The following is a 27,461-nucleotide window of genomic DNA, read 5'->3' as shown; positions in this document are numbered from 1 at the left end:
GTGGGCGCCCAAAGCAAGTAAATACCACCAAAGTCACGACTGTCATCAAACCACCTTTATTGAGCTTACTTTAGTAATTGCGACGATGTACTCTACTACAATTGCAGATGAAAAGCTATCTTACATGTCCAGTTCAGAAATGTTCATGCTCGAGGTAATGTTTAAAAGTTTCATTCACATTGCGTTTAGCTGCCTTCATGGATTTCCTTCCTCACTTTCTGATATTCTCCTGGAACTTAAAGCGACAGGCGACCAAACGAAACACGCTGTGATTAAATTACTGTGATTAAATCACAGATTTCTCTGGGTTTGAATAGAGACACAACTCAACAAATAACAAAGGTCTTGTTGTTCTTTGACATTTCAATGAGGATAGGCTACATCTCTAAAACACAAAGAAAAAAAAGTACAGTCACAGCAGGTGTGCCAGTAAAGCCAAAAAGAGGATTATTGTTTTAAATGTTTTGCAGGAAATTATTAGAATTTTCTGCATGAAGATACTTTGCTTGGCTTCCGTTTTTTTTACTGAGGTCAAGTCAACAGACACAACGTTTCCTCCAACTTCAACACAGCAACACTGACCTATCAAATTCATGCAACCTCACATTCCTGGTAGATTTGCATCACAGCGCAGTATTTCTTCTGTTCAGCTAACAATCATCACCTTACAAAGTTGTACCATCCTGTCAACGAGTACGAATCCGAACTAAACAGTCACAATCTCCACCTCACACCAACCTTTTGATAAGCTACATATCAGCTGCTGATCATTTCATCGAAACACAACTGTGGGGCATACAAATAGCAAAAACAACAAACTAGAGGAAATATGAGAATAGCAAAACAATCATGAACTCCAAAGCCTTACTTAGGAGTGTAGCTAGAATAAATCACATTAAAACAGAGACTAGCACACAGCATCAAAACATCCAAGTTCACACATGCTTAGCTTATTATTATTATTTTTTTTTTCATCTTATGACTGTCACACAATGAGTTAAGGTTCTGAGGTACTGATGCTGAAGTGCTGCTGTAGGCTTCATCAGATCATGAACTGGGAGCCAGAGAGGTAACGAGAGTCTTTCCAGATGCTCGTCTCTCCACAGTTGGTGGTCCTCCTCTTACACTGGCAGCAGCGATTGTACTGCGCGAGCTTGTCTACCAGGAGCTGACCAGCAGACCTGCAGAGTAAAGCACAGAGGGATGCATTAATGACCAGGAAATCGAGTCGTCCTGCGTGAATGATGTGGTCACATGGTGTCAGTCAGTAACGAGGGACAGTACGTCATAATCAGATGAGATGACTCTCAAAAGTCAGGTGAGAATTTGGTCAAAGTTAAACCAATATGTTGCAGTATGTTGTAGTTTTAAGTTAAGATTTTTAACTTAAATCAAGCCACTCTAATTTCTCAAGCTGGGACTTGTGGTGTTGTAGATATCATGTCTGACTTTCTGGAACATTTACTGGGATGTAACGAGACTTTAGTGCCAGACTTTACTGTGTGTGTGCATGAGTCAGTGAGTAAAGGCACAGTTAAATGCTGATGGAGGCTCAAGGCATCCACACACCTCAGGAAGCGCCTCTCCTCTTCCTCTCGTTGGTGTTTGAGCTTCACACTGCGGCTCCACTCGTCCTGTAGTGACTTACTGATGTCCCTCTTCTTCTCAAAGCGATTCATGCAGTCAACTATTAACCTGGACAGAGAACATACCACCATAGTTTCCACCTCCTCACTGTTATCCATTTCTTTCATTTCACCATCTCTTAACTCACTCTGCCTTGTTGTGTTTCAGAATCTCTTTCTCTTTCTCCAGCTGTTCCTGGCGCTTGTGCAGTCCTTCCTTCTTCCTCTGAGTGGCAGAAGTGAAATTTATCTGTAAGAGCTGCAAGCGTACGGAGAAACGTCCCATCAGCTTCAGTAAGTAGGAGACCGATTCAAAAGTGTAACAGGTCTGAGAATATTTGTGAACGGATGGAAAATAACTAAGTACTTTTACTTAGGTACTGTACTTCACTACAATTCTGAGGCACTTGTATTAGTCTTAAGTATTTACATTTTATGTAACATCAACATTTCATAAGGGAAAATTGTACTTAGAAGTTATTTTGCGGGTTAATATTTTACATACAAAGCAAAGACTCGTCAAATAAAATATGATGCACTTTTAAAGTGTAAGGTACCCTGCTGTGGGTAAAGTAGTTAGGATTTGCAACACCTCATCCAGCTGCAACATGAGACAAATTGATGTTTGTGCAAATTGATATTGCTTATTTAATGCGGGAACTTTATGTGCTACAAAACATTTTCACACCATGTTTTACTACCTTTAAAAAGATCTGAGTACCTCCTTTAGCACAACAACCAGTAGTGACTTATAATATAATCAGATCACTGAGACTGTGGTTATTGCTCCCTACTGCATGACATTTCAACTGAGAAGCCAAGTTTATGGCGGCAGTAAGAAACAGAGGTGACCTTCTGCGCCCTCTGACGGCTCTCTGCGTTTTTGGCTGCTGTCTCACAGCGGTTCAACCAGTTGTTGTCAGGCTGAAACTCCGGAGGGTCTGTGCACTTCTTATCTCCCACCTAAAGGACAGAGTGTATTCAGTTCAGCTGTGAGGTTGCCATAATACTGACCATGGCATAAAACATGTCCTGGGCCAGATGAAATTCTGTAAAAGATGTTCTCCTCTTCTCTAGAATAAATGCATGACTTTTATTTTGGAGAAGAGGCATACACAACACCTGTGCATGCTGAACATGGGACACCAACATCATTTTGATCCACCAAAAGAATAGCTGGCATGGATGTAAACCCTCTGTGCTTACGAGCCACATTTCAAACCTGTTGGGACAGGAACAGTGAAAGACTGAGGGAGCTGAGGTATGCTCGCCAAGCGCCTGGTAGCAGCATTTCACTGGTTCACGGCTTCACTATCACTGAGGTGATAGGTGTGTGTCGTGTGGTTTTTACTCAGGCTCGGGAACACTTAATATGTAAAACTGCATTTGCAAAGGATGGTATTTTGTTTTTATCAAATTAAAACAACAACAACAATGCAACAGTACCTGAGATCATTTTTAAGGCAGTATTTAATGTTAACCTGATACTTTCTGTGACAGAGCACGGAAACCTGGAGTACCTTCGTGAGTTCGCCTCCCGATACTAGAACGGATTTCTGATGTTTTAGCTAATCCCTACAGTTAAATAAGCTTTGCTGTGGCTTGTAAATATGTGTGCATGCATGTGCGTGTGTAAAACTTGTAAAACCGGCTTGTGGTAGTTTGTCTGGGCAAACTGCCAGTCAGGGTCTTGACTGGCAGGATGGGCGGTAGTCTTGCTCTGCTGCCTTCCTTTGACCTGCAACCTTCCTTAACGTGAACAACAGCACAGTTTGACATCCATAATCATGACATCCAACGGTCTTTTGCCGCCTACTTACATACGACATCACAGCTTAGTTTGACAACCTCTCTTTTGCAATTCGAGTCCAAGCTAGTCCAACTCATGCAGACTGCATGGGAGGTAATAGGCACAAGACAGCAGCGATCTGCACAGACCTCCTCTTTTATTAGTCACAACTGTTTTACTCAAAATATTGAAAATCATCTTTGATGTTCTCAGACAAATAAATCTGAAAGTAGTCGGTTTGACTGAACTAATATGAGGCACTTTACTCACTTCTGCATCCATATTGTCACTTTTCTTGAATTTAACCTCTGGGAGTCGATAAAGGACTATCTCATCTCTAGATCACTGCTTGTGCCGCACATTTGCACTAGCATAGAAACACTACAAAAATATTCTCACTTTCCGTTGCAAAAGGTCAGAAAAAAAGTCAGAAAGTCAGCTTGGTGAGGTATTTTCTTGCCTGAGTGTCCAGAGCCTTTTTGTAATGCTTCATTTTCTCATGTTTCTGCTGGAGCTGCTGAGCCTTCTGCAGATTCATCCTAAAACACACACGCACACATCACAGGTTGCACTGAGTTATGACAAGAGATAATTATTTGAAATGCCTGAGCAGTAGCGCTGTTACAGACTCACTCTTGGACCAGCTGGTCCTGGTCTAGGCACTCCATGAGGAGACGGTTCTGCTGATCTCGAGCCTCGTTTTGCCGCTGGCTCTCTATCTGGCTCTGAAGCTCTCTCATGTAACGATGCTGCTGAATCCTCCTGACTGGAGTGAGGGGCCGAGCCGGGAAAATAAACGATGTCTAAACACAAGCAGCCCAGACAATTAACACTTGAAAGGATGAAGGCCTTTGCAAATGATATGGTAGCACAAAAATGAAAACCATACTTTGGTGTTTCATTTTTACCTCTTAATTTAAAGGTTCCATAAATGTTATTTCTTTTTTGAAAATGAACCAAAATACTGAGGAAAAAAACAGAAGAGTTCAGGTAGATAATAATTAGAATAGTTTCATTGTCAGTGCCCAAGTGCTTTCACACACAGAAATGATTCACAGGATGTCCAGAGTGTAAATTTATGTGAGTTTACACTAAAAAGCATAATGGTATTCTAACTTTATGCTATGACACTGGCAAAGACTGTCACGCTTGTGTGGAGAGGATACAATGAAGTTAAGAACCCAGATGCAAACACTGAGGCACAGCGTATTCAGAGACAGATTTAATCACCAGGAACTGGATGGTTAGTCCAAACTGGTAAACCATATCCAAGTGAAGCTGGCAAGGAATTCAAAGTCCAAAAATCAGGAACAAAGATACAAAAATACACAAAGAGTAAACACCAGGGAAAAAGCTGGTATGTACAATACACAAGGTGCTAAATACGAACTGAGGAAGGAGCACAAAAGCTAAATACACTCAGGAGGAAACACACATGAGCAACAGGAGAAAATCAGCGGGACAAATCAAAAGGTGGGAAAAAGACAAAGAATGGAAATGTAATGCAAACATGACGCATGACGAGGTGAGCTCCAAAACAAAACAGGAAGTCACGGAACTGAAACCCCGCAGCAAAGGTTGCTCTATTGTTGGACTCATTGTAAACTAGCTGCTCAAGAAGTATTAGCTCCCTGCACTGAAATATTCTGAGTTACAGCTGGTAATTTCCAGGTTCTACTCACAGGGAAGAGAGGACAGCGTGTCTTCTTTTTCTTCTCAGACATTAGCGTGTTGAATGTAGCAAACTGCTTCGCGTGCTCACGTTGCTCATCCAGCTTTGCCTGCCAGACGAACACACAAAGACACACTTGATCATATTGACTGAAAAGAAAAGACAGCGAGAGCAGAACATATCATACACACAGGGGACAAAATTTGTCCTTTTGCAGAGGCCTTTTAATCGATTCTTAGGGACATTGTGGTCTGTTGTTCAGGCTGTTTTATTGAACCATGATGTAAAGTTGGCAAAAACAACAGGCAAGACACTTGATTTCATTTTGGATTATAATATCCCACATGTTCCTCACTTCTTTCCCATTGCTGTAAAGAGGATAACTCTCTGGCTTCAGCTCATCTGGATCCACTTTTAACTTTTCAATTGTTAAAGGTTTTGGGTTTTATTTCCCTTTTTGTTGGTATGGTCATTTTTATTGCAGTTTTTACTTTGTCTTGACTTGACGTTTTGTTATCTCACTTCTGCCTCTGCTCGTGTGGAACAAATACTTTGCTTGTGGTCGGGTTTGGGTTGCTTTCTGATGTATGATGATTCCCTTTTTTTTTTTTTTCTTGATTAAAAGAAACCACCAAAAAAAAAATCCCCAGAGCATTCTCAAATCCACTTGAGTCACCTGTGGTGGACAGCATGATAGCGATATTTAAAAGCGGCCAAGAGGATATGTCTATTTATTCAAGCATTTAACATGTTAATGTTGTTAGGTCTGTTGGTCAGTTGGTCTGCGGGTTCATCCACCATTTTGTATGGATTGCTATTTGGTTCAAATATTTGCATACACTATATAGACAAACGTATCCAGACATGCCTCTTTATGGGGCTGTTTTTCAGGGACTGGGATGCGCCACTTACTTCCTGTGAAGGGAAATATTAATGCTTCAGCATACCAAGACATTTTGGACAATGCTATGCTTCCAACTTTGTGGCAACAGTTTGGGGAAGGTCCTTTTCTATTGCAGCATGACTGCACCTCAGTGAACAAAGCAAGAGGTCCATAAAGACATGGTTGGATAAGTTTGGTGTGGAAGAACTTGACTGGCCCACACAGAGTCCTGACCTCAACCCCATCCAACACATTCGGGATGAACTGGAACGGAGATTGTGAACCAGGTCTTTTGGTCCAACATCAGTGCCTGACCTCACAAAAGCTCTACTGCACAAATTGACAAAAATTCCCACAGAAACACTCCAAAATCTTGTGGAAAGCCGTCACAGAAGAGTGGAAGCTGTTGTAGCTGCAAAGCTGTCTGTGTGTTTAGAAAGTAATGCCACTAAACTCCATGTTGGTGTAATAGTCAGGTATCCCAGTACTTCTGTATGTTCTTGAGGCATCAACTGTAACAACTCTGGTCACGCTTCATTCAGCGCCATCGTCAGGTCAAAATGTATTTTTAGTCAAAACTTTAACTTATGAGCTTACGATCACATTCCCATCGGTTTCAGCTGCAAGTTAATTAACAAATGTTAGGGGCACATTCCCACATATACAGCATTCATCTCTAACTAGCTTACAGCTAATGTCTGTGAATCAGTGCAGGACTTGTCGTCATAAAAGTACTCAAACACATGCATGCATACACACACCTGTTCTTTGTCCATGTACTGCTTATCTCTCTGTTGTTCTTCGAGCAGTAAAAGTTTCTCCTGAACTTTCTCTTCTGTCTGCTTCTGCTCCCTCAGGTAGACTGGAATATTTCTTTGGGCCCGCTGCATACACAGGTAACACAGCTCCTATGAAGGCCACAGGAAACTGACAGTTAAAGATGACCTTTCTCACAGGCATTAGGATATAAATAATCGAGAACACATTTTTGTGTTTCGTGTTCTGTTCAGACAGGAACAGCTCGACAGCACACAGAGGTGAGTGCTCCACTTGAAGTCAGAAATTTTTATTGTCACCTACACACACAAACTCACCTGTCCAGCACGCATGTGGTCAGAACAGCTGACACTCACTCGAGGTTCCTCCAGTTTGGGTGTGACTTCTGGATGTGAGATGGAGGTGGTGGGCCTTGGAGGGGAGACATATTCTTTACTACTGTATACTGTACATAAAGAGAATGAGCAGTTTGGTGTAATCCTACTACAGTAATGTTGCTTATTGAACCAGTGTACAGTTTCCTTGTGCATAAGAAATTTGAATTCAGTTCAATTCATCTAACTATAAAGCAACTATTCTCAGTCTGTCCTCCATTTATCAAGAGCTGTTCATGTGATTTGTTTCACACCTATTTTTGTGTGCTGCTGGGGATCTGCAGGGTCGGATTTGGTGCAATATCAATAGAGCTCCGATTTTCTACATGTTTCTTATTGGCCTCCAAGTTAAAAGTAATTTCTGAAACACTGCTGTTATGGTAATGCAACTTTACACCATGAGGGTTGGCTTATCCCTCTCTCTCAGCGCTGCTGGTTATACCTGATGAGCTAATTTGATTTTTCATGTTGACGTTTTAATAGCCCCATGCGATCTGACAGGGTTGGATGCGAAGAAGCTGCAATCAATAATGTCAGAGGCCGAGCTATCAGCCCACTCTGAACCGGCGTGTGCGTGTGTGTGTGTGTGTGCGTGGAGTATTTCTGTAGTTGTGGGGACAAAACCTGTTTATAGGTTAGTGTTAGGTTAAGGTAAGGGCTAGGATTAGGCAAGTAATGTTGTTATGGTCAGGTGGCGGTTAAGTCTTCAGGAAATGAATGCAAGTCTATGTAATGTCCCCAAAAGCAATGGAAACACGACTCTGTGTGTGTGTGTGTGTGTGTGTGTGTGTGTGTGTGTGTGGATGCTCACAGTACAGGGAGGTAATGACAGAGGAGGAATCTGTCCCACAGGAAGTTGTACATCATTTATGGAGCTGGCCACTGCCTTGGGCAGTAACAATATAAGACCACCACTGAGCTCTCAGCTCTCACTGACTCATCTACCTGCAAACAACAGCTCCGTGCACTGCAAGCATCTCCATAGAGAGTTCATGTGCATGTCTGTGTGTGTGCGTCTTTGTGTACAGTACTTGTCTGTGACCTCTGTTGGGGGTTTCGGATTTGGTGCTTTGGACAGGCCGACAGCTTTCATCTTGACGGGCTGCAGTGTCTGATGGGATTTAGATTTTCTCTGTTGGGGAACTTCTGTAGAGACACACAATACTCTGAGTAGGTTCACTGTTCCTAAACATAACTGCACTTACTTGGCTCTAAATTTATCATTACTGACTATTAATTTAGTTTTAAACAGTGATTGATTTCGGTGAGCTTTATCCTAGATGCTGTAGAAAGGAAACTTTTAGCTTAGCATAAAGTCTTGTAGAACGCAGCTGGCCTGAACGTACAGACAGACACATCTCACACCAAGAAGTGCTTTGGCTTCTCCCATAAAACCTCAAATTGTCAACTTTATGCTTCTTTTTTTCGCACGAGATATAATGTGTTAATGAGTGAGATTAGAAGTGGAAGATTTTGTTTTTTAAATGTCTTGTTTTCTTTATAGCACGTTGATGAAATATTTGAAAAGGGTTTGGATTTGTATCATTGCTTAATTTAGACTCATTAAGATGCTATCAGATCCCATATTGACAGCCTTGTGCAAAAAGCGCTTTCACCTCCTGCATTCCTCTGGTCTGGAGCTGGTGACAAGCTCCACATATCTTTGTCACCAGCTTTGTTGTCTGGCTGAGGAGAGCAGACAGTTGGCAGGGTGACGGGGTTGGCAGTCTGTGGCTTCTGAAGCCTGGACAATCCGTCAGACAGTAAAGAGACACTGCTTCCAGGTCTCTGGAGAGGCAAATGTACCAGTAATCTGTAGGAATACTTAAACTGTACATTCATTATATACTGTAACATGCATGCATATATGGATTTCTTTATACGCACATTGTTAAAGGCTAACAGCAGCCTCCCAGTTCCATCCATGGCATTAATAAAATCTCTGTTGAACTTCATCCACACCTTTGAATAACAAATAATAACAAATAATAAAACAGCAGTCCTTGTCCATAACAATGTAAGTCATATTAAAATACAGTGTGAGAAAGTGCGCCACCATGTTGTTCTTAAAGTACAAAACTCCTATTCCCTGCAAAGTGAGGAACACGTTTTGCTCGGAGGCCAAAGCTCTGAAGAGAAGCAGAAGAGTTTCCCTAACGCAGCCCTCCACTACGTCCCGACCGAAAGGAGTCTCTTGCGACACAGCTGCAAAGTTCAGCTGCACCACTGGTAAGTGTGTTGCTACAAGGGACACACACACACACGCAAATCGTTATCATTCTTTTGTTAAAGGTGCAGTGCGTAGGATTTAGTGCCATCTAGTGGCATGGTTGCAGACTGCAACCAAATGAACACCCCTGTTTCACCATCCTCTATGGTGGCCATTAAAATGCAATGAGATAGCCATTTATAGAGCCAGTATTGGGTTTGTCTATTTGAGGCTACAGTGAAAACATGACAGCCTCTGTGGATGAGGCTGATGATAATAAAAACACATTGATTCTTAGTTTCAGGTTATTATTCACTAATGAAAACATAATTATGAAAATTATTATTCCATTCCTGTGCCAAAATCCTACACACTGGATGTTTTAATGACCTATAGAATTCAAATCCAAATTACTATGTGTGTATTTTCATTAGTGCAGAGATGATTGTGTAGTATATGTAACTCAATTAGTAAATCAATTAGTCAGTTTTAGATAGATAGATAGATACAGTTAATATCTGAAAAACACATGAAGTTTGGTTACATGGAGAGGTCGTTGGTGAGACATGCGCAGTTTATTAGAATAAGAACTACCAGCAGGTGAATGAACAGCTAAAGACACACAGGTGTCACAGGTTTTAAAGAAAAGTTTTTGTCCGACCGTTTTCAGAGAGCTCGGAGAGAGTCGGTAGAGTCCGTCTGTCTGCTTTTGCCACCGGCTGCAGTTTGTCAGTCATCTCTACTAAACCGTCCGATAAATACTCACAGGATGAAGCCTAAAGACATTTCTCTGGGCTAAGAAGCCTTATGGATTTGTCCTGCTTGTTCTGTTGCGCTTAGCAATGCACACCCGCAAGGCACGCATCCATGTTTCCAGAGCGCGGCCGTGCGTCACGGTGCCTCTGTTTCTGTGTCACTGCAGATGACGCGAAACTACAACAAAGCGGACTTTACGAGTTCATGTTTCATCTATGAAGATGTTATGAAGATTTCATTCATTCATTCATTCATTCATTCATTCACAATATTTTCATAGCAACAACAATGATTACGACAATTATATGGGGAGTAGCACTTAATACGTGATAGCCTACATGCCTGCTGTGGGTTTGCCGTGTCAAGTCAAGACAGGACCAAAAAAAAAAAAAAAAAACCCATGATGATGATGTTAGTGATGATGCATTATGGGACAGCATTGAATCCTGCGTTTTTCAGAACCTGATTCATTCTTGTGGCTAAAATACCTCAGCCCCATTCTGTCTCATGTGACTCCCTTTACTGTATGGAAATGTAAACTCATCACTGGTCATTTTTTCACATGATATGTTTACCAGTTCAGCCAAATACTTTTTCCCCCTCTTGTTTTATTTCAATAACTTTCAAGCCTGAAAGAGTATGAACATAAATTTTGTAATAATGATCGTTTTTTTGAAATGTCTTTCATTTCTGAACTGTTAATCATCTCCAGAGAACTCAGATTTCTATAGAAGAAGGGTTAGTACATTCTTGGTTAGAAGGAAGCGTGAGTATGAAACAGTGGGTTCAGGGGGTTCCTGTACAGAACGCCATAGGAAGTCCTTCCTCCCTGTGGCTATCAAACTCTTCAACTCATCCCTTTTCCCCACATAGGACAATACAACTATCACGACTATCAACACTTTAAGATTGTATCTGCACCTTATCCGCCGTTACCTATGTCATGTATATACTCTGTTAATTTTTTATACTACTCAGATATTTTTATATTACTCTGTTATTTTATATTTTGTGTGATTACTTGACACTTTCGTTTGTCTCTTTGTACTGCAACCCTGGCACAACAATTCCCAATAAAGTTCTTATCTTATCTTATCTTATCTTATCTTATCTTATCTTATCTTATCTTATCTTATCTTATCTTATCTTATCAGGTGTTTGGTGTAAAGGACCGGCCTGTATAAGTACAGTTTCATCCAGACGCACCTCTTTATAAGGCTGTTTTTCAGGGTTTGGGCTCAGTCCCTTCCTTCCAGTGAAGGAATCAGAATCAGAAACGTCTTTATTGCCATTGTAAGTGAAGAGGTTTCACATTCCTAGGAATTTGTCTTGGTGATTGGTGCATACATAGAACGTAACGAGTAACATATAATAGTAGAATAAAATAAAATAAAATAGAATAAGGTAAAACAAAATAAAATAAGATAAGTAAAATAAATACGATTCTGGAGGTAGTCCAAAAATGAGGTAGTGCAGGGTTGAAGTATAGTGCAAGTGGGTGAGGTAAACAGTGCAAATGAACAGCAGGTGGATAATGACATGAGTAGTAATCAGTTCCTGTACTGAAGTAACTAAAGTGCAGGGCAGCATGTTAGACAATTGGTGTTCAACAGTCCAACAGCAGAGGGGAAGAAGCGGTTCTTGTGGTGTGAGGTTTTGGTCCGAATGTACCGTAACCTCCTGCCTGAAGGGAGTTTCTCAAAGTGGCTGTGTCCAGGGTGAGAAGGGTCAGCTGTGATACAACCTGCACGCCTCAGAGTCCTTAAGCCTTAATGCTTCAGCATACCAAGATATTTTGGACAATGCTATGCTTCCAACTTTGTGGTAACAGTTGGTGAAGGCCCTTTTCTATTCCAGTATGACTGTACCCCCTGTGCACAAAGCAAGAGGTCCATAAAGACAGCAACCCCACTGAATACCTTTGGGACGAACTGTAACAGAAATTGGAACGTCAGCGCCTGACCTAACAAACGCTCTACATGAATGGGCACAAATTCCCACAGAAACACTTGAGGATTTTGAAGAAAGTCTTCCCAGAAGAGTGGACGGTGTTATAGCTGCAAAGCTGTCTATGAAGTTAGATGTCATTAAAGTCCCTGTTTGAGTAATAGTCAGGTGTCCCAATACATATGTCCATATGGTGTATATGTAATATTATAGATCTTTGTCACGGGGATGTACTTTTTCCATAACAACTTCAGAAATGTGTTACATATGAACCATCTGATCTGTCTCATATCCCCCATAATTTTCTAGACAGAAAAATGGGTCTGGGTTTTTAAGGGTTAACACTACTAAGGATGTATTTAAATCCTAGTCTACCTACACTGGCATTGCACTACTCCACAGATTCACTGCTATTGCATATAGTATTTGTTCTATTTTTTATCTTTATCTTATTGTATATATGTTTGTTTTTGTACTCGAGAGCAAAGTCTAACCGGAGTCAAATTCCTTGTCCCCGAGCCTCTTTTTGGGAATCGACGTGCCATCTCTTCCTTCTACCTTAGCACTCTTTCTCCACCTCCTGCTCCACCACCGGCCCTTGTTAATTTCTGGTAAGATATCTGGTAAACTTATTTACATCCTTCACGTAAATGCATGAAAATGAGCGGTTATCTGAACCATAAACACAAACGGGAAATGTTTCTTAACGCTGTTCGCTCTCCGGTCTATTGACCTCAGAGGGGTCCTCTGAGGGATTTCGGTTGCGTTTCACATTTAACTTTCGGTTTCAAAGTGTTAACGTTTTGATTCGATGGAATTATGCAGGCCAGGCGGCGCAGATAAAATGGGCCGTCTGATCCCAGAGGACACGACCTGGTGTGAGCCGTCACCACGATGACTGTCAAAATACCGCCGCTTCTTCTGCTCGTCCTCCTGACACTAATGACAGGTACGAGACTCACTACTTCATCACAATATTAGTTATATAGTTATAAATGGCAGTTAAACAGACTGACTTGTGGGTAAATCTCTTAGCTTCATTAGGTGTTATTGAATTTATAGTCCCACGTGATTTAAATGAATAAATATTCAGTGGTGGAAAGCAACTTAATAGGGTTGAATTTAAGTAGAGTTTTGACCTACTTACACTTTACTTCTGATCTGGGTAGCATTTTATGATAAATTCACTTCAACTGTACCACTTGTCAAAAGAAGTTATAGTTTTTATTTCATTGCTTCTTTTTTTTTTTTATCTTTTTGACTGCTGTACTTAATAGATACATAAAAAATATATATCCAAAAAATATCCAGTATTACCTTTTCAACTAGCTGGCCCTCGGCCAACTACAGTAAAATGCCACTTGTTGCATCAGTATCAATCTAATAATTTGTCGCTGACACATTGTGACAATTTCATGTATAATGAGTGCTTCAGCCCTTGACTTATGTGCTTCAATATAAACAGGAGTTTGAACCTCTAAAAGTTAGGAATAAAAAGAAGTTAAAAAAAAAAAAACAACAGCAAAAAAACTCATAACATAATTGTTAATTAACTTTACACTACTTATCTGGGTCCAGGTACATCATTAGGAATGATGGCTGTATACCACTGGGAAGCACTGACAAAAAAGCTAAAGAAATCTCAATAAATTCATGTACTTACTACTAAAGAATTGTAGGGCTTAATGACCATACTGGTTTGATCATGAAAAAGGTATCACAGTGTGCTCTATTTGGTATTAAAAAAATTCTTAAAATGTTGAATTTGGTGAACACTGTAGAAACCCTGATTTTTAAAGGATCTGAGTACTTCTTCCACCACTGTAACTGAGTTATAATAATACTTGTGTAATAATAACACACCTAAAGGTGATGGACTATGGTCAGTTTGATGTGACCGAAAAGCATCTAATAAAAGAAAAGGTAATGAAATTTGTTTAAGTTCAAATCTTGAATTCGGGAACAAACGTCCGTGAACATCCCTTTCTGCCTACAGTGACTGATTGTTAAAAAAAATCACATGTTAAATTACAAATTGATTACAAGTGTTATGATAGTAAGTAACATGCTGATTCACACGCGCGCAAGAAAAATGTCAACAGCCCACGTAGTTGTGACTCATGTCAGATGTCATGACGCACTGATTAGAATATTTCTGGGTGGTGAATCCTCAAAGATCCCGGTGTAGTTTCACACTGAGTGACTAATACTATGATCTTTGTACTCAGAACATAAATAAACATGTTGTTATTAAAAGCACCGTAAGGTTTGCCATTTTGGGAAATGATTTCATCCTCCGTCTTGCCAAGAGTTACGCAAGAATGAGGATGCACTGATTGCTGGAAGCAGAACTCATTTGAAAGGTCACACTCTTGATCTGGACTTTTCAGTCTTTCAAACTTTGACATCAAGGATATCTGTGTGTCTGACCATGAAGCAGTTCTGTTCAGTGTCATTTTCACTCAGCAACTCCCTACCCACTCCACACCGATCCATTGCCCGGTTTTTAACTCTAAATCTGCTAGCTTGTTCTCTGAGCTCTCTTCTAAATAATTTTAATCCAGATTTTAACACAGAGGAGCTGGTCTCCTTTTTTAACTGCGCCTGTCAGTCTATCCTAGACTCCATAGCTCCTTCTAAAGTTAAAACATCGGCAAAATCATCACAGCCCTGGTTGGATGAATCCACCAAAGTTTAAGAAGGATATAGAAACGTAAATCAAAAAAAAAAAAAAGAAAACAAAAAACAAGACTTCAGGTATTTTATCAGAGATGGCATGAAAAAATGAAATCTTATCAAGAACAGTTAAAGAGGCCAGAGCGTCATTTTTCTCCAACGTAATTTTAAATAATCGTTCAAATCCCAGGATTTTATTCATCAAGTCACCAATCAAGTCATTGATTCGGTCACCACTACCCCTCTCTGTGTTTTTATTGTCCCATAGTATGGGATTAGAATCCTGCCATAATCTGAAACCGAAAGAAAACGTTTTGAAACCTTTAAAGTCAGTGTTTGAACATTTAAAACCTGAAATAAAGTTTTGGAAGTCTGAAAATAAGTTTTGAAACCTTGAAAAGTATTTTGAAAGTCAGAAAAAAAGTTTGAATCTCTGCGAGCATAATTTTGTACTTTGAATTTTTATTTTTCATAAGTGCAACATGCATATTACAGAGTTTCAGCTTCACATTTTCAGAGATTCAAACCTCTTGTTGCACCCTTGCTGTTTTTAAGTATACAGTTTCAGAGTTTTGAAATGTTAAAATCTTCTGCAAACATCATTTTGTATGTGAGCTCTGGGTGCAACACTGGTTTTTGTTTTGGCAGATTTTCAAACCTCCGATTAACAACAATACCATACCATCGGAGGAGCTGTGCAATACATCTCACTCCCACTTTAGCCAGAAAGTCACTAACATCAGAAATCTAATAAAACCACCTGATTGGATTTTACATACCCACAGGGATATACACTGCTTTTTTAGTCATTTTAAGAAAATCTCACTACACTGCTTAGAAGATATAGTGGCACACTCAAAGTCAAGTCTCAAAGTCTTATCACCAGTTTTAACAGACGACACCACATCAACTCATCCCAGCCTCCCTTAACTGGCTGCCAGTTCATTTTAGAATTGATTTTAAGATTTTACTGATCACTTTTAAAGCACGTCTGGTTCTGGCTCCAAGTTTTATAACAGAGTTTTGACCCTCCTGTGAGCCAGCCTATGAGAACCTTGAGTGGGGACCTTCTGCTGGTTCCAAAGTGAAGGTTAAAAACTAAAGGTGACCAGGCTTTTGCTGTCAGAGCCCCTCAGTTTTGGAACGACCTTCCCTACACTAAACTAAACTAATATTTGTGACACTCATTTGCAGATGTGTGTTCCCAAAGACCCAGTCAGATTTACATCAAGGCGGGTGAGTTGGTGGCGCTGCGGTGCCCTCTTGACAGAAGGTCTAATCATGGTGAAGCCAAAGTGATCTGGACCAGTAACACCACGAGGAAGATAGACCTGACAGACAGCATGTCATCAGCGGAGCAGAGGCAGATGCAGGGAGTGTTGGTTCATGGGAGAAGTCTTGTGATCCTCAGCGTTTCTGTAAACCATCAGGGGAATTACGCCTGCTCTCTGGGGTAAAGTCCAGTTCAGTTCTGCAATGATCCTGGCTTTATTTTATATCCTAATGTCTGTTTAAATTTTGTGTTATGAAAGCAAGTTTTATCCTCTGATTACTTTTGATCATTCTTGACAGAAATATTGTCGATCAGCAACACCTTTTACCCTTACAATCAACTATTGTACATGTCGCTTCCTATTAAGACTTAGAACTTGGATCAGCGGGTATTGATAATATCTCTTATCCCAACAGCGATTAGTGTTGGGACATCTAAAGCTCTTGCCAAATGCTAAAACTACCGAGATGTAGTCACATGGTGACCAAGAGGAATAATTGATCCTCAAAGCTGTCGTTCACAATCTAAGCCTCTGCAAAATGTTTAAAGTCTAAACATGAACTCTTCACATAAATCTTTTCTTTAATGATGTGACAGGAATTCCAGCAGACTTTTCCGGTTCAGGCTGACGGTATACACGACACTGACCAAAGAGTATGAAGACAAGACCACGTACACTAAGTCATGTTATACACAAAACTCCTGCACGTTGAATTGCCCTGATGTAAATACACCGGCTGTCAATACTCTGAATATTACAAGCAACGGCATTATATGGCACAAGGTATTTAAACTCAGCAGAGCGTGAATGAGATGTGACTGTGAAATAAGAAGCTGCACCGTGAAAAAGAACTTTGGATATGATTATCTACAATTGAATTGATTTGCTCAAAAATCCTAATTTTCCATCTTGTAGGAGGGTGTATTATTGCCAAGAGCTTATTACTTTCCAAGTGTGAAGCAGGCTGACCAGGGTGTCTACACCTGTACCAGATCGTACCTGTATCATGGTCAAATCTATAACAGGACTTTTACAGTGGTGCTCAATGTCCAACCAAAGAGTAAGTGCCAATTTTTGCATGTGTTTATCTTCATGAAAGTTCTTTTTTTTTAAAGATATGTTTAAACTTTTCTTTGCCCAGAAAAATTTCAATCTGCAAAGATCATCTCACCAAAAACTGGGAAAGTGGAGGTAGAATTGGGTGAGCTTCAATCTTGTATTGTGGATGCACATACATGCATTTGTTCCTTTTCCAAATGTACTACTTTTAAATGTTGTGTAAACTCTGCCTTTTCTAGGCTCCCCACTGGTGATTGATTGCGAAGCTGTTCTGTACTCGGAGTTCGATGAGGTGTACTGGCGTAGTGGGACATCATTTCTGGAAACTAACGACAGCTTACCAGTTTTCTACAATCTTACACGGTAAACATTTTTGTGCAAATGTCACACATGACCACACACATACAGAGGAACTTGTCTTTCTTAATGCTCTTCTGCTCTCATTATTTCCTTTCTTTTCCAGTCAAAATAATAAAGACGAGATACACATGAAAGTATCTCTGATCTTCAAGAAAGTGTCAGCAGAGGATCTATCAAAGAATTACAGCTGTAGACTGGAGTCTGCATATGTAGCCCCAGGCTCTGTCACCATCACCTTGGTCCAAAAACGTATGTAAGATAGATGGAAAGATCTGATGTGTTGTTCAGTACCTCAGTACCTCAAACCTCTTCAGATGGTCACCTTGATGGACTTACTTTTTCAGTAACTTAGTGTACATTTCAAATGTTTTCTTCTTTTTTTTGCCAGTCAACTTGTCAGTTAACTGACTCATCATTTCAGTAGTATATTTGATCCAGCGTTTATGTTGCTATTTAAGAAACGTATTCTTTCTTGCAGCTTCTTCTCCTTCTGCCTTTTCTCCGGAGTTAAGTATCATCTGCATTGTGGGAGTGATTATTTTGACAATAGCTATCTGTGTGAAGGCCAAAATTATCACTCAGTGCTGCCCTTCTGGTTGAGATCTGGTGTATTATCTGAAGCCAGCTTCTTGGCAGGGCTGAAGGCTGTGAATCGCCCACCTCCTAGTCAGGATGATAAGTGTTTAAATCATGTCATTTATAACAGAGTATTTATTTTTGACTTATTTATCTGTAACTTCTCTGTTATTCTGCTGTTCTACAACATCTAAATTTCCCCTCTGGCGGTCAATAAAGAATTATCTACATTTTGCACAGGTGTTTAAGTTCCAGCTATAGCAACAACGTATTGACTAATTTATTCCAAGTGATAGGGGATCCACCGAGGTAATGTTTTGCAGCAGAAATTGGACATAGGAGGTACACTATATAGACAAAATTATTGGGACATCTGTCCATTACATCGACAGGGGCTTTAATTACATCACATTCTAAATACACAAACAGCTTTGCAGCTATAACAGCTTCCACTCTTCTTGGAAGGCTTTCCATAAGATTTTGGAGTGTTTCTGTGGGTATTTTTGCCCATTCACATAGCATTTGTGAGGTCAAACATTGATGTTGGCTCACAATCTCCAGTCCAGGTGTTCAGTGGGATTGAGGTCAGGACTCTGTGTGGGCCAGTCAAGTTCTTCCACACCAAATTCATCCACCCATGTCTTTATGGACCTCTTGCTTTGTTCACTGGGGCACAGTCATGCTGGAATAGAAAAGGACCTTCACGAATGAGGGCATGTTTAAATGTTAGTTTATGATGTTTTCCTGCCACCTAGTGGATGAATCCATAAGTGCAGCTACAAAGAACTCCTTTGAAACGGAATGCAGGCCTATTGCACTGCCTTTTACTTTAATGCCTGATCAGTAATGAATCAACTTCTTACATTTATTGTGAATTAATTTTCCATATTTTTTATCGTCCTTTTTCCTATGTTTTTGAATGTTCAATTTCCTGCATTTTGTCAGTCAGTTTTCTGTATTTACTTTCTATATCACTCTTGTGTGTGATTTATAGTTTCTGTTTTTAACTGATTGTTAAACACTTTGGGAACTTGTTTTTTTAAAAGGAGCTATATAAATAAAGTTATTGTTATTATTATATTGTTATTAGAATGAATGTTGAGCTGTTTCAATCCTCCACGGCCTCTTGATTTAGTCAGACAAGTTAAGTCTGATATTGTGATCACACCAGGCTGTGGCGGTGGGCCTGAACATGTCACTATGTCTGCTCTATGTTTCATCGATCTCTTTAAAAAAGTAAATATGAATCTGCCAACTGGGACACGCTCAACAGGACTGTTGTCCTGTTTTGCAGATGAAGAAGTGAACAAATAGATTTCCTGGACTTCTTCTGAAATACAAGACACTCTCTGATGAACACTTTTGATGTAAAGCAGCAGCAGAAGGAAATGTTTGGTTTGCAGTAGCAGTTACTTCATACAGTTGACATGACTGTAGGAGAGTGAACCGCAAAGAGTGAGTTTAATAATGGATTCCCAAATTAAAACCAGCATGGAAATGGTGGACTCCACCATAACATTAAAAACTCACCTCACACTTATTACAGAATGTCATTTATTAAATAGCTATTGCTCAAAAATGCAGACTAAATCAATGGCAGGTTTTCATTTCATGAAAATCTTTGGATATATTACTTTCAATCTCTAATAACCAATTTGACCTCTTGGGGGCAGCACAAAACATTGACATATCTTTAAAGTTATTATGGCAAACATGTTAACAAACTGCTTTACACATACACTTATTTACACAATTTGAGATGAGATTTTTACGGCCATTTTGTGAATACAAGTCCAACACTGACCCTCTTTTATCTCTGTTTTGGTCTCGACCAACTCCAGAGGGAAATATCTGGCTCTTTAGCTGCCATTCTCCACTGTCTTCACCAGCTTTGCTTTCGGTGTCTCTCTGCTGTTGGCTTCACTTTCAGAGCAGAAAGAGAGCATCAAAACAGTAAAATTGTGGGCTGGACAGCTAATCCATGATCTCAAACTCACTATCAACTTTGCAAGGCTGAGGTTAGCGACAGATTCAAGTGATAAGTCAGTGTGAGTTAGTTCACTAAGCTGCTGTTTATAGAACACATTTGTCTTGGCAGTGCATAGACATTGCAGGGGAAGTATGAGCATGTTAACCACCCTGTTATTCTTAAATGGAAAAACTGATTGTGCACATAAAGGTCACGTTATTGCTGGGACTATCTATTTGCACGTCGACTGTCGATCTGGTTAATCTTAGTCAAGCCTCTGAAAATAGCCTGTAATGATGCTGCTAGTTTCATTATAGGAAGTGTAGGATCCAGTGTGTTTGGAACTTGACCCATGTGTAAAATACCTCAGCCTCTAACTCTAAGTGTCTCTTGTGAGTCCCCTGACTGTTTGACAGTCCAACACTAACTTGCTTGACTACTTTAAAGCCTTGGTTTTGGCTTTTCACAACTTAAAATGAAGCAGTGTCTAAAAGATCACCGGTGATCTTTTCACCTGATATGTCTGTGTTGTTACCAGTTCAACCAGAGCAATTTTATTAGTTTTATTTGACTAGTTTTCATAAGCCTGGTAGCTAAACAGTAACTCGTTATAGAAAACAATCAACAATTACCCAAGTCTATTGTTGGGCTCAGCCCCTTAAGGGAAATCTTAAAACTTTAGCATGCCAAGACATTTTGGACAATGCTATGCTTCCATCTTTGTGGCAACAATTTGGGGAAGGTCCTTTTTTATTCCAGCTTGACTGTGCCCCAGTAAACAAAGCAAAGTCCATAAAGACATGGGTGGATGAGTTTGGTGTGGAAGAACTTGACTGACCCACACACACAGTCCTGACCTCAACGCCATCCAACACCTTTGGGATGAACTGGAACAGAGATTGTGAGCCAGGCCTTTTGGTCCAACATCAGTGTTTGACCTCACAAATGCTATGTGAATGGGCAGAAATACCCACAGAAACACTCCGAAACCTTGTGGAAAGCCTTCCAAGAAGACTGGAAGCTGTTATAGCCGCAAATGTGTCTGCGTATTTAGAGTGTGATGTCATTGAAGTCCCTGTTGGTGTAATAGTCAGATGTCCCAATACTTTTGTCCATATAGTATACCTCATATGTCCAATTTCTGCCGAGAAAAGATGAAGGTCTCCAGTCCTTCTCGGTGGATCCCCTATCACTTGGAGCAAATTAGTCAATACGTTGTTTCTATAGCTGGAACTTAAACACCTGCGCAGAACGCGCAACGACGCGGATTTCCCTGCCCTTTTCCAGAGCGCAATGTTTCATACCTCGCTTATGAAACTACAATGAAGTTTCAAATCAAGTTTCATTTTTTTATTTGTCATGGAGGGAAAGATACTTGAAAGTCTTGAAAGTAAATCAGCAATCTAAAAATAAGTATTTAGTGGTAATGATAGTAATAAGCTGAATATTTTTTTTTCTTTGCGAAGGATTCAGGGGGTGCCTACACTGCACTGCGAACACTACGCTCTTTTTTAGTTTCGTTATTCATCATCACTGATTGTGGTTTTGACAAGATTAGGGAAATGTTCACCAGCAGTTCAGCAGAACTGCATGTACGGATCATTTAACGCGTTTTTGACGGCGCCGAGTGTCCAGTGTGCGGTGTTGCAGCTTATCGTGATGCAGAAAAAACTTGTGGTGTCTCTGTTTTTCCTCCTTAGCTCATTGACAGGTAAGACGATGCTAAACGAAAGGTTTTCATTTCATTATGTTTTGACAGCAGTATAAAACAAAAAGAAAGGAGAAGACGTGACCCGTGACGCACATCTCGATGGACAAAGGAAAAAATTTGAGAACAAAGAAGGAAACCAAAGCAGAACAGAGAGAGAGATGAGATAGAAGAGATTTTCGTGCACTTATGTATGCAGTGTTTCATACGTCCTCTGATTTTAAATTCAATCTTAAACATGTGGAAATCCCGGCAGTTTGGACTCAACACAGATTTATCTGTGGGTCTTCCTGCACGTTAGCCTACCAGGAGTGTAGAAATACTCAGTTATAAGTCAAAGTTATGTGTTCAGAATTTTACTCGAGTAGAAGCACAACAACATTGGCATCAAAATTTAGACCTACTTGAAGTTCCAAGAGTAAAAGTAGGTCCCCTGATGGTACAGATTTACCAATTTCACAGGCTGGTATGTGATATGATACTGTATTATAAATACTGATACATCAATGTCACATCACAACTTATTACAGAAAAACAGCTGTTTATTTTTTCTCTGTGCTGCATTGGAACATGCAAATCATCACAGATATTGCACAGGCCTTGTGCAAATACACAGGAACAGCTCTGTCTGTTTCTTTTAGTGCACTGGCCAGAGCTGACTTCTACAAACTTGACCCAATTTTCTTTACTCTGAAATCACAAGACTAGGAGACAACAAGAAATTAGGATGTGGTTAAGAGCCCCCCCTCGATCACACCCGCCGCACTTGTGCTGAATAACACAGAAAGATGCACAGCAGCCATACTGAAGGCAGTGTTTTTCAAATTTAACAAAGTATTGTTAAAGAAAATCTGGATGTTTTAGCCAGATATGACATTAAAGCCTTTTCAGTCTCAGGCTTTTTTTTGGTTTCTTATTAGCTTTAAATACAGGACTGTTTGAAAATGAAAATTTGCATTTTATTAGAATGCTGGAGGATATAGAGTTAGATATTAGAGCTCAATGCAGAGCAATAATCCAACTAATCAATGTAAACTTGGGGAGATGTGGCAGCCTCACAACCAATAAATAACACAAGTGATAAAGTGCAAACAGTAAGATTCACTCAACTTTATCAGGTTCGAAGCAAGAGCCACATAACCAGTAAATAAACGTACGCAACTATTTAATGAGCTTTTTCAAGCTTCTTCCCCCTTACAGAGACTGGGACTCAACCCAACTTTAATGGGTCGCCATGTAAAGAGAGGTTTACAGCCAGTAAGTTTGTGTGCAAGCCTCGCTCAGACTGTGGGACGCCAGCATTCCACTGTTTTTAATCAGCTACATTTCAGTGTAATAGTATTCAATAATGATATTAACTAATATTTGTGACACTAACTTGCAGATGTGTGTTCCCAAAGACCCAGTCAGATTTACATCAAGGCGGGTGAGTTGGTGGCGCTGCAGTGCCCTCTTGACAGAAGGTCTAATCATAGTGAAGCCAAAGTGGTCTGGACCAGTAACACCACGAGGAAGATAGACCTGACAGACAGCATGTCATCAGCGGAGCAGAGGCAGATGCAGGGAGTGTTGGTTCATGGGAGAAGTCTTGTGATCCTCAGCGTTTCTGTAAACCATCAGGGGAATTACGCCTGCTCTCTGGGGTAAAGTCCAGTTCAGTTCTGCAATGATCCTGGCTTTATTTTATATCCTAATGCCTGAAAATGACTTTTCACTAGCATATCTCACAACACATTTCCCCTGTGTAGAATCTCATATTTGAGTTTGATACATGCGGTGTGAGGATCTCCTGCATGTGCATTTTTAACCCGTGAGTCATTCAGACAAATCATGCTGATAGGTTGCTAATTATCACCGGTGCATTGGACATGTCTGCAGAAGACACCTGCTCTCACTGGTGTGATGCTGATAAAGCTGACACAGCCGCTGGAGAGCAAACCTTAAAGCTTTCATATCAACCTGTTCTTTAATGGTGTGATAGGAATGCCAGCAGACAGTCCTGGTTCAGGCTGACAGTATGAACAACATAGACATGTAACACATAAGAGTACTGCACACTGGATTGTTCTGAAGAAAATATACCTCATATAAATACCGTGAATATTACCAGCAACTGCACTATATGTGAAACTCCAGAGGTGCAGTGTTGTGATCTTCTGACTATGTTTCAAACCATATGGTTTTCATATCTGCATATCTTTGCCTCTTTTCCCCCAAAGTAAAATCACCATTTTGTTGGTATTTGCAGCTCTCGCTACTTTTAGGACTGATTGTCATTCATGTTGTGCTTAAAAATCCAACATCATTTTCCATCATGTAGGAGGATGGAAGCTGTTTGCTTCTCAAGTGTGGAGGAAAATGATCAAGGTGCTGACACCTGTACCAAATTTATCAAAGTTATAACAGGACTTTTGCAGTGGGGCTTGGTGTCTTCATCCAAGTCTTTTTTTTTTTCTTTTTTTTTTTACCTAGAAAAAATCTGAGGCTCTGCAAAATATTTAAAATCTAAACATGAAATCTTCCCCTAACTCTTTTCTTTAATGATGTGACAGGAATTCCAGCAGACTTTTCCGGTTCGGGCTGACGGTGTACACGACGCTGACCAAAGAGTATGAAGACAATACCACGTACACTAAGTCATGTTATACACAAGACTCCTGCACGTTGAATTGCCCTGATGTATGTACACCGGCTGTCAATACTCTGAATATTACGAGGAATGCCATTATATGGCACAAGGTATTTAAACTCAGCAGAGCGTGAATGAGATGTGACTGTGAAATAAGAAGCTGCACCGTGAAAAAGAACTTTGGATATGATTATCTGCAATTGAATTGATTTGCTCAAAAATCCTAATTTTCCATCTTGTAGGAGGGTGTATTATTGCCAAGAGCTTATTACTTTCCAAGTGTGAAGCAGGCTGACCAGGGTGTCTACACCTGTACCAGATCGTACCTGTATCATGGTCAAATCTATAACAGGACTTTTACAGTGGTGCTCAATGTCCAACCAAAGGGTAAGTGCCAATTTATTTATTTTTTTGTTTGTTTATCTTCATGCAAGTTCACATTTTTTTAAAAGATAAGTTTAAACTTTTCTTTGCCCAGATAAATTTAAGCAATCTGCAAAGATCATCTCACCAAAAACTGGGAAAGTGGAGGTAGAATTGGGTGAGCTTCAATCTTGTATTGTGGATGCACATACATGCATTTGTTCCTTTTCCAAATGTACTACTTTTAAATGTTGTGTAAACTCTGCCTTTTCTAGGCTCCCCACTGGTGATTGATTGCGAAGCTGTTCTGTACTCGGAGTTCGATGAGGTGTACTGGCATAGTGGGACATCATTTCTGGAAACTAACGACAGCTTACCAGTTTTCTACAATTCCTCACGGTAAACACTTTTGTGCAAATGTCACACATGACCACATAAAGACTCCACACACACACGCATACAGAGGAACTTGTCTTTCTTAATGCTCTTCTGCTCTCATTATTTCCTTTCTTTTCCAGTCAAAATAATAAAGACGAGATACACATGAAAGTGTCTCTAGTCTTCAAAAAAGTGTCAGCAGAGGATCTATCAAAGAATTACAGCTGTAGACTGGAGTCTACATATGTAGCCTCAGGCTCTGTCACCATCACCTTGGTCCAAAAACGTATGTAAGATAGATGCAAAGATCTGATGTGTTGTTCAGTACCTTAAACCTCAAACCTCTCCTGCGGGCTGTACTTTTTTGATGTGGCTGCAACTCAGGATTATTTTAATTTTTGCTCTATCTGTTCATTATTTTTGGAATAACGAATTAGTCATTTAGTCTCAAAAAGAAGAAACTTTTTGACAACTGTCTTGTCAATGAACTAGCTCATCATGTCAGCGGTATATTTGAGCCAGTTGTTAATGAGTATTTAAATGTCTATTTAATACATTTATTCTGCCCATTATTTCTCTTGCAGCTTCTCCTCCTTCTCCTTCCTACATTTCCTTGGGTGTTGGCATCACGTGCACTGTGTTAGTGATGGCTCTTACAGTGGTCATCTATGTGAAGTTCAAAATTCACATCACCCTTTTCCTGCGAGACACCCTTGGTTGCTATCGTGGCACCTCAGGTAATATTTTTTTTCTTTTCTCCATTTAATGTGTTAACCTATTCGTGCTGTGACAAAGCTGTTGTTGTTTCCTGTTGTTTGCTCAGATGAAAAGAGCTACGATGCTTTTCTGATGTGTTACGAGAGCAACGCGAACGCAGGACTAAATGAGCATGACAGAAAATGGCTGATGACTGTTTTGGAAGAGACATATGGTTACAGCCTCTGTCTTTTTGATCGTGATGTCTTGCCAGGAAATGGTATGTATTTAAGATGCGCATTGAAGAAAGTCAATCATGATGAAGTAATGAAGTAATCTGACCTCTGGCTGCTTGCAGCTGTTACGGACGCCGTGTTAGACTGCATCAACCAGAGCCGGGCTGTGGTTTTGGTCCCCACCTCTTCGGATTCTTGTCCAGGATCTGGCCTGCTGAGTGCAATCCACGCAGCCCTTGTGGATCGTCAGACTCGCTTGGTTTTCATCAAAACTGAGACGACAGAGGTGTTGAGATCAAGTGCATTACCAGAAACCTTACAGCTTCTGGCCGAGGCTGGAGAATGTGTCACCTGGAAAGGTACAAGTTCCATGTCGCCCTCCTCTTCCTTCTGTAAGCAGCTACGCTATTACCTTCCTCCTCCAGAGGCAGTGCCGAAAATAAAGCTTTTGCTTAGGACAAACTAGGATGTTGCATTATGGTAAAGTGTTTAGCCAAGTCAGAATTATTAGCCTGTATTGTATCTGTTTTCAGGTCATCTACAGCCTTTATTCTGTGTTTTTAATAATGAATTTGCATTAACTTAATTCATTTTTCTTTATAACATCTTGAATTGTCTGTGACTGTAAAGACATATAATGTAAGCATGACTATAAATGAAAAATCACATCAGTTGATACACTGTTACTACTGGAATATGTCAAACATGGGTATTATCATCACAGATGAAATGTTTCTTTTTCCTTTTTCCTTTTTCCTTGCCATTATACATTTCATGACATACATTCATGTGTATGTGGGTTTTCTGTGGGAAAGTTCTTCCTGAGGTTATTTTTGAACATGCAACCTCTGCAGTAACTGTCATTCTTTCTGTCATCGTTCATTTCCTGGTTGCTGTACCATAATATGTGCTACTGCTATGGCAAAAAATATCTTTGAATTGTACTACAAACTAAATTATAGTACTTTACATTAATATGTTTTATGTCGAATCTCCCTGTGAATGAATCCAGCCTCTTTAAGCACTCTGATTTGGTTTCAGTAACTGTATTTTTCAACATAATAGCACACATTCATGGTTGAGTTTCCATTTAGTGACCCAACTGGGTAGACAGAAAAAGTTGTTCACATTAAAGTCCAAGCTTCACTGGCATTTTGTTCAGTAGTCTTTAACAGCTACCCAACAAAATGCCAGTGAAGCTTGGTCTTAAACTTGTCACGTGGCCAGAAACACAAATCCAAATGAACGCTGAAGTTGCTTTACGTCTGATGATGGATGTGTAGTTGCTAACTAATCAGTCTTAATAACCAAATAAAGAAATACAAGTTTTATTTCTGAGACTGACATGAGCACATTGATACCGCGCTGATGTCTGCGCATTGAATGCACAGCAGGCGTCAGGACATGCTTAGTTCAACTCTGACTGACTGCTACTGCTACTACATCGTGCTGAATCAGAGGTGGGGGTTCCTTTTAATTTTAGGCTTTCTAGCCTTACGCTAAAT

The 27,461-nt window shown here is 40.1% G+C and overlaps 2 protein-coding genes across 7 annotated transcripts; one reads left to right on the top strand and one right to left on the bottom strand.

The window, feature by feature from the left end:
- Window positions 1–224: 224 nt before the first annotated feature.
- LOC124060521 (coiled-coil domain-containing protein 81-like) lies at window positions 225–10,283 on the bottom strand. Of its 3 annotated transcripts, XM_046391620.1 has the most exons (13): window positions 9,991–10,283; window positions 9,008–9,082; window positions 8,737–8,908; window positions 8,152–8,266; window positions 7,064–7,157; window positions 6,731–6,877; window positions 5,097–5,195; window positions 4,048–4,217; window positions 3,875–3,953; window positions 2,478–2,588; window positions 1,775–1,884; window positions 1,570–1,695; window positions 225–1,181 (listed from the first exon to the last, which is right to left on the bottom strand). In XM_046391620.1, exons 2-13 carry the CDS (start codon window positions 9,074–9,076, stop codon window positions 1,043–1,045), a joined length of 1,431 nt encoding a protein of 476 aa, XP_046247576.1. In that variant the 5' UTR covers window positions 9,077–9,082; window positions 9,991–10,283; the 3' UTR covers window positions 225–1,042. The 3 variants fall into 3 exon arrangements, with proteins under 3 accessions (XP_046247576.1, XP_046247559.1, XP_046247569.1); XM_046391603.1 differs by having other exon boundaries at window positions 8,737–9,082; XM_046391613.1 differs by lacking the exon at window positions 9,991–10,283 and having other exon boundaries at window positions 9,008–9,343.
- On the top strand, window positions 9,221–26,971 carry LOC124060486 (interleukin-18 receptor accessory protein-like). Of its 4 annotated transcripts, none has more exons than XM_046391522.1 (19): window positions 9,225–9,349; window positions 12,514–12,643; window positions 12,858–12,981; window positions 15,903–16,161; window positions 16,579–16,765; window positions 16,898–17,042; window positions 17,124–17,183; window positions 17,281–17,404; window positions 17,505–17,650; window positions 22,855–22,911; window positions 23,039–23,297; window positions 24,207–24,393; window positions 24,526–24,670; window positions 24,762–24,824; window positions 24,922–25,045; window positions 25,165–25,310; window positions 25,609–25,761; window positions 25,848–26,000; window positions 26,079–26,971. In XM_046391522.1, exons 3-19 carry the CDS (start codon window positions 12,927–12,929, stop codon window positions 26,420–26,422), a joined length of 2,607 nt encoding a protein of 868 aa, XP_046247478.1. In that variant the 5' UTR covers window positions 9,225–9,349; window positions 12,514–12,643; window positions 12,858–12,926; the 3' UTR covers window positions 26,423–26,971. The 4 variants fall into 4 exon arrangements, with proteins under 4 accessions (XP_046247497.1, XP_046247478.1, XP_046247507.1 ...); XM_046391531.1 differs by having other exon boundaries at window positions 9,243–9,349; window positions 12,552–12,643; XM_046391541.1 differs by lacking the exon at window positions 12,514–12,643 and having other exon boundaries at window positions 9,221–9,349.
- The last annotated feature ends 490 nt before the right edge of the window (window positions 26,972–27,461 follow it).

This window comes from Scatophagus argus, chromosome 1, assembly GCF_020382885.2.
Source record: "Scatophagus argus isolate fScaArg1 chromosome 1, fScaArg1.pri, whole genome shotgun sequence".
Taxonomy (NCBI): Eukaryota; Metazoa; Chordata; class Actinopteri; family Scatophagidae; genus Scatophagus; species Scatophagus argus.
This window is presented reverse-complemented; position numbering and strand designations above follow the sequence as displayed.

Coding starts and splice junctions, on each gene's coding strand:
- LOC124060521 (XM_046391603.1), bottom strand. CDS start 9,076: ATGAAGTTCAACAGAGATTTTATTAATGCCATGGATGGAACTGGGAGG. Junction 4,218..5,096: donor CACGCTGTCCTCTCTTCCCT/GTGAGTAGAACC, acceptor GCTTGTGTTTAG/ACATCGTTTATTTTCCCGGC. Junction 1,182..1,569: donor GAGGAGAGGCGCTTCCTGAG/GTGTGTGGATGC, acceptor TTTACTCTGCAG/GTCTGCTGGTCAGCTCCTGG.
- LOC124060486 (XM_046391541.1), top strand. CDS start 12,927: ATGACTGTCAAAATACCGCCGCTTCTTCTGCTCGTCCTCCTGACACTA. Junction 24,671..24,761: donor GCTCAATGTCCAACCAAAGG/GTAAGTGCCAAT, acceptor TTCTTTGCCCAG/ATAAATTTAAGCAATCTGCA. Junction 25,311..25,608: donor CATCACCTTGGTCCAAAAAC/GTATGTAAGATA, acceptor TTTCTCTTGCAG/CTTCTCCTCCTTCTCCTTCC.